At 46.5% G+C, this 6,992-nt stretch overlaps 1 protein-coding gene across 2 annotated transcripts in view; it reads left to right on the top strand.

Annotated features, from left to right (window-relative positions):
* Window positions 1-6,992, top strand: part of RPE65 (RPE65, retinoid isomerohydrolase) — a 19,105-nt gene that overhangs the window by 1,911 nt on the left and 10,202 nt on the right. Inside the window, exons 2-7 of one of the 2 annotated variants that reach the window (XM_018567307.1) lie at window positions 611-693; window positions 831-981; window positions 2,815-2,922; window positions 3,069-3,210; window positions 4,153-4,300; window positions 5,782-5,863. In XM_018567307.1, coding sequence (XP_018422809.1) covers window positions 611-693; window positions 831-981; window positions 2,815-2,922; window positions 3,069-3,210; window positions 4,153-4,300; window positions 5,782-5,863 — 714 coding nt within the window. Of the gene's footprint in view, window positions 1-599; window positions 694-830; window positions 982-2,814; window positions 2,923-3,068; window positions 3,211-4,152; window positions 4,301-5,781; window positions 5,864-6,992 lie in introns of those variants that run through there. The other variant, XM_018567308.1, reaches the window with a different exon arrangement.

The following is a 6,992-nucleotide window of genomic DNA, read 5'->3' as shown; positions in this document are numbered from 1 at the left end:
CCCTCCCCCACTGTATGTGTACAGGACACAGCATTGCAGCCCAGTACCCTGCCTGTATATGGAATAATGCTCACAAATGACCACCTGACCATGTTGACCAATGACTGCTCTCCATTTGAGAGCCTTATTCCATATACAGAGTACTGGGCTGCATTAATGTATATGGTGTATACCGCTGTCATCTCATTTCCATGCATACCTTTACTTTCCTAGCATATGGTCTTCTATCATCTACACACATGACCTTATACTGTTGAGATCCGTCAGACGTTAAACATATTGTATAAAGTTCTAAAAACTTTAACCCTCCACAGAGCCAGCAACTCCAATAGAGTGCATCAAGCTCCATAAACAGAGGTTACCTCTAGGGAAAACTGTATGCCATTAGTAACTCAGGAGATATCAATACTTCCAAAACCTAAGGCAGATGAGCCATATTTTAGGTTTTCTGTCCTTGTGGAACGACGAAGTGGGAAGAACACTCCAAGAAATACTCTTTTTAGCCTAAATAGGGTATTTCTAGCACGGCCACAAAGTTAAGAATGTTCCATTGTAAACCTTGACGTTAGCCTCACCAGTGACATAATAGGTAACCTGAGATGTCTTGTAGAGTGGAGCACCCGGCCGGAGGGTACAAGAAACTGTTTGAGACGGTGGAGGAGCTGGCTACACCAATGAGTGTGCATATCACAGGTTAGACACTATCTTTCTTTCTTTGTTTCTTTCTTTCTTTCTTTCTTTCTATCTATCTATTATCCTTGTAGAGGTCTAGATATCTATCTCACACCTCTCTGTTCCCCTCCCATGCTTACATTCTCTCTCTTTTTTAGGCCGCCTGCCCACTTGGCTGTCAGGAAGCCTCCTGAGATGTGGTCCTGGACTGTTTGAAGTTGGCTCTGAGCAGTTCTATCACTTGTTTGATGGTCAGGCTCTCCTCCACAAGTTTGAGATTAAAGATGGCCATGTGACATACCATCGGCGGTAAGTTTCGCACTTATCAAAGTAAGCTTTATGTTAGACCAATCTCACATGCCTGCTGTCATATGGGTGCTCTGCAGCTTCTCCAGATGTCCCTACTGATTGCTTTTGGGGAAGGAACCGGCCATGTTTGATTATTACAATGCTTTGGCATTGTGTTGCACTGAGATAAGCTAGCTTTGAGGATGTCCACCCCACCACACACTTTCCTCCATGTCTCCTCTGTATATATATTTATGTGTTCCCAGTGGGTTGTTTCCCTCACTTCTTGTCCATGTGATGATGAGAAACAACCCAAAAGGACCACCAATGAGAGTGATAGGGATGGTGGGGGTGGTAGTTGTGGGCTAGAGAAGCGCACTTATCCTTGACTAGTTATTACCTTTTATCCATCCGTGAAATTCCATTTTTTTCTTTATTCCACCAGAAAGAACCTTCACTGAGGTTTGTTATTTTTATAGCCTTTACGGTCAGCTTCAACTGAACGTTCTGTGGCATGAACAATCATAGTCCTGTTCTACAGAACGGAGCAGTTAGCTGACCCTGCTGTGTACCGGACATTACACGCGTGTCGTTTTATCGCTGCAGTTTGGTTTCCCCAGAATCCTTTGGTGTATAATTGCGGGATACACGCTATCACTAAATACAACCTGCCATGGGTGGCCTCAAAGCACCACATTTACTGTCATTTTGATTTAATTCCTGAACCTGCAGATCTTTTGTTCTGGAAAACCGCCACTGCAATGAAAAAAATGTTCAGCCGACTTTCAGCTGAAGTTTTCCAGGAAACCCAGCTGTGGAAAAGCGAAAAAAAATAATGGTGAAAATTGTAAAATGTAATAAAAAAAGCATCTTGGCTTTTTGATTCTCCTCTTCAGCCGGTGAAGTGCTTTGGGCTTGATGCTTGGTCCTATGACCTGAAACCTCACCGCTGCCACCATTGTAGTGGTTGGCGCTTAGACTTTTAATACAATGATCAGATCTTAAAGGAAAAGTCCACCTTTTGCAAAAATGTAATAAGTAAGTCCACATTAATAAAATAAAAAATGTGCATTTGTTAATTATTTTGCATTGAGCAGGCCATTGAAACCGTGATCAGTGTACCACGGGTGCAATACACAGGCTCCTGCACTGTGCACATCCTTGCCTCAGGTCTGCATGGAGACAGGGCTGGATTTCCCCACAAGGCCAACCAAGGCCCGGCCTTGAGGCAGCGGGGAGTAGAGGGACAGCAGGCAGGGCCGGTGCTAGACTATTTTGCACCCTAGGCAAGACCAGCTACTTGCACCCCCCAGCCCTCCTCCCGCGGCACAACCCTCAATCCTCCCCCTCCCGCGTGACCCCATTCTCCTGCCTGCTACCTTCTGCAGGCAACAGGTGTATGTAAGCAGACGAGAGCAATAGCAGGACTGCTATTGGCTATTTGAAATAGCCAGTAGCAGACTGGCTATTGAAACCCCACCCACTGAGCAGAGGAGTAGACCTGAGAGAGAAAGACTCTCTGTTCCGATCTTTTGCTCAGTGGGCGGGTGCAAAAGCCAGCCTGCTAGTGGCTTTTGTAATTTGAAATAGATGGGGGAAGGGGGCCGTGGGGGGTTAGTGGTCGCGACTGCGCCTAGGTGGCTGCCTAGTTTGCCTAGTGGCAGCACCAGCCCTGGCATCAGGGGTGTGGAATTCCTATCTCCCCATGCCGTCTGAGGAACCTGGCCTTGGGGCAGCAGAGAGAGTAAATCCGTCCCTGTATGGAGGTTTGGACCTTCTTTTATGGGGCTGGAGGAAGCAATCGATATACTACAAGTATTCAATATTCAATGATGCTATGCTCTTATTTTGCAGGTTTGTAAAGACCGATGCGTACGTCAGGGCCATGACTGAGAAAAGGATTGTGATCACAGAGTTTGGCACGTTTGCTTACCCCGATCCCTGCAAAAACATCTTCTCCAGGTGAGGGTATCAGATGGTATTGGGACATTTGGTGAGATTTAATGCAAACTCACATACCAGAGAAAATGAAACATGTATTTACTCTCCTCACACATATCAACTAATACGGGTTGTGTATAGTCAGTGACTCCTGTGTTGTCTTGCAGGTTTTTCTCTTACTTTAAAGGGATAGAGGTGACGGACAATGCCCTGGTCAACATCTACCCTGTGGGGGAAGACTTTTACGCGTGCACAGAAACCAATTTCATCACTAAGGTCAATCCAGAAACGCTAGAGACCATTAAAAAGGTAACAGGAAGCAAATGTATAGAAAGACCCTTTAGTTTATATACGCTATATGGCCAAAGGTCTGTGGACGATTCTATCCATAATCTGACCCATAGTATGTGGACTCTCCTGCCAAATTATTGGGTTCAGGGGTTTCCAGTGAAGGGCACAAGGTATTTAGCATTTAAATGGCCCTCCAACACATCTCATGGCCACCATGAATGCACTAATGTTTTGCACAGCAACATATGGTATTGCAGTATTGTTCTGTGCACTGCAGTGCAAGGTGGCTGGGAGGCGCGCTGGCCGGGCCGTAGCTAGGGCGAGGTGACTGAGGCACTGGCCTCGGGCACAGTTGCCCGGGGGGGCGCAGCCAGGGCTCAGCACGGCACAGAGAAGTGGGGCGGCACAGCCTGTCTCCTCAGATCCCCGCTGCCTCTGCCCATACAGGCGGGGGAGAGCAGCGGGGATCTGAGAAGAAGCTGCAGCTGTGTCACCCCTCACAGGAGTGAGCTTGGAGCGGTGACTACTTTACAACACACACAGGGGACCATGGGGAACACAAGTAGCCACCCTCCAGAAGGAAGGACAGTGTCAGCACCAATTCAGAGATGATTGGAGGATCTACAGCCGAGTGATACACAAATAAGATACATTTTTGGTAATAATTAAGGTGCTTTGAATGTATTTTTAGGATTTATCTCCGGAGTTTGGTGTCACTTTAAGCCTCTCCATGACACATCCAACCTTTCCAGGTTTATGGGCTGTTTGTTGCTCATTATGAAGGTGATGGGAGTCGGAGCGTGACTGTGAATTTAAACGATCATTTTATGATGGAAGGAAGAGTAAATGAAACAAATCTGAACGGCTTTGGAAATGTCATTGTCATGACGGGCGGATGTTGCGGCGTGAGTCACCACGATTAGTCATCAATAACCTTGTCGCTTCCTGTCTGACTTTCAGGTAGATCTCTGCAACTACGTCTCCATCAACGGGGTGACGGCGCATCCACACATCGAGAATGACGGCAGTGTGTACAACATCGGAAACTGTTTTGGAAAGTATTTCGCCTTCGCTTACAACGTGATCAAGATCCCCCCTCTGCAGGCAGGTGTGTCCCGGGATTACCGCGAATGATGGCCGTCCGCTGCGGTTCTTTAACAAGATGGATTCTTAGTAGATTTGTCTTAAAGTGTATTCACCTGTTTTGGTGTCCTCTCCCTCTACCTAATTTTGGAGAGATTCTCTCTCACTTCCTGTTGTGTCTAAACGAAAGGAAGTGAAGGTGAATCTTCCTAATGGGATACAGATGGCAAAAAAAAACAACTCATCTCAATCCTGAATGGCTCTGCCTGAGGGTTTCATAAGATACTTTTTTGTCTGCTGTGCCGTCTCTTGGGTGGTCTGGGACTCCATTTTCATGTATCAAAGCTGACCTCCAGCCTTCCCTTCAGTCTTGCACAGTTGTACCGGGTCCTCCCCTGGACTGAAATTGCTTCCTCTGATGTCACTGCACACTGTGAGCTTCTTACAATGTGCATTAGAAACTGCAGCAAGTCAGATAGAGCCCATCTCATGTAGATGGGGGTAATCCAGCATCATCTAGCGCTTTCCTACCCAGTCTGATTGTCCCTGGCTGGCCCCTTTTATTCATTGGATTTTAATTCCGTCAGCATCACATGTGGACATTGACTAGGACAGTTTATATGTAAACGTAGCCTGCCTAGGAACGCCCACTCGTCCAGACTGACACCTACCCATCAAGGCACTTTGATATTTGCATAACTCCTCCCATAAGCCAGCCCACTGCTTGCATCAGGGCTCTTCAGGGGCTCTTCCTGATGTATTCAAGAAGCTATGTACAGCACCCTGCCGGCCCCTCCCACCACCCAAGATCTGCCTGCATTGCACAGAGAAGCACAAAGAACCAGATATCATATCACTGGATCTAAAATAAAGTTTGTAATGAAAAGGTTAAAATGTAATTAGCATGTTGATGAGGAGGAGGCATGGGAGAACCTGGGAAGGAGAAATATAAACAGATTACATTTCAGATTTTAGGCCCCGTTCACACTGAGCGGTTTGTTGCGCGATTTCCGCTCCATAATCACTCTATGTAGCTCGTCCAATGCATTTCAATGGAGCTGTTCTTATCTCACAGTATAATGTCGCCTGCAGCTCGACACTAAAGCTTGTCGCTCGTACATGACCCTATATTTGGCGGATGTCGCGCGATTCGGCCCCAATAGATGGTGTCGCACAAAGTCACGCATTACCGGCAATATTGCGAGATATTGCGCTACAGAAGGGTCACTTTTGCACAGCAATATGGAAGGAAAGAATGATGCCACATCAAGACCGCTGTTGATTAGTTACAGCCCAATGTAGCAGCGAAGAAGTCACTCCAATAAGTCGCGCTACATAGCGCGATAAAATGTGCACTGTCGTTCAATATCGCGCATTGTAGCTCAATGCCGCTCAGCACGGAAAGGCGTGGAAAAAACGGGCGACTCACCATGTCGCTCAGTGTGAATTATTTGTAGAACAAAGGTTGTGTATATTAAAAAAAACATTTGCTGTTTTATGTTTCAGACAAAGAAGATCCAGTGACAAAGGCCAAGATTGTCGTCCAGTTTCCTTGTAGTGACAGATTTATGCCGTCCTATGTTCACAGGTGAGCAGAGCCTTCCCCATACAGCGTGTGACCCTGACATCACCTTGCTGTGCATTTCAACAATCAGGGCTGAGGGCACTCATTTTACCGGATGTAGGGACCCTATACGGCCCCCAAAACCTTGTTTGCTTTGTGATATTGTGAACATGCGTCAATAAACAGACGTATTGCTTCACTGTTGGAGTCACACACAGCTTACTAGCACACACAAGGGTGGCTCCATAGGACTCTGCAAGGGAAAGGAGCCACACCTAAAACAGGATATGAGGACCAGAACTCAGGGTATCAGCTGATTCTGCATGGAAGCTAAAATTTTTAAGAAGAAGGGGGAAATACATAATGAATGGGAGGGAACACAGAAAACGTGGTTCAATAGCCGAAATGAGCACACGATGGCAGTATATCAACCAGCTATACTGATGAACAATGGCTAAGGAAAAATTAACTATATAAGTTATCAATATACCTTTATATAAATATTAACTATGGCTATGCATTGTGTCATATTTTCATACAACTGTAATAGCACAGCTAGCCTTGCCGTGTCCGTGTGTTTATGGAGACACACTAAACTTACTATCACACACAAGGGTGGCTCCACAGGAACCTGCAAGGTAAAAGAGCCCCCCTAAAACAGGATATCAGGGCTCAGGTGACCAGCTGATTCTGAAGGAAACAAACTTTGAAATATTAAGGAGCAGCAACCATTGTAAGGGATTTCATCAGAATTTGAAATAGCTTCAAAATCCTTTTGACTTTAATATCACTTAATGATTCTGAGAAAGCAACAGTCTCTCTCTCCTTCTCCCTCTCTCCATCTCCCTCTCTCCATCTCCCTCTCTCTCCTCCCCCCTCTCTCCCTCTCTCTGCCTCTCTCTCCTTCTCCCTCTCTCTCTCTCCTCTCTCTCCCTCTCTCTCCCTCTCCTTCTCCCTCCTTCTCCCTCTCTCTCCTTCTCCCTCTCTCTCTCTCTCCCTCTCTCTCCTTCTCCCTCTCTCTCTCTCCTCCTCCCTCTCTCTCTCCCTCTCCTTCTCCCTCTCCCTCTCTCTCCTTCTCCCTCTCTCTTCTTCTCCCTCTCTCTCCTTCTCCCTCTCTCTCCTTCTCCCTCTCTCTCCTTCTCCCTCTCTCTCC

The sequence above is a fragment of the Nanorana parkeri genome, unplaced genomic scaffold (assembly GCF_000935625.1).
Source record: "Nanorana parkeri isolate BGI_ZX_2015 unplaced genomic scaffold, ASM93562v1 scaffold1028, whole genome shotgun sequence".
In the NCBI taxonomy this organism is placed as follows: domain Eukaryota; kingdom Metazoa; phylum Chordata; class Amphibia; order Anura; family Dicroglossidae; genus Nanorana; species Nanorana parkeri.
This window is presented reverse-complemented; position numbering and strand designations above follow the sequence as displayed.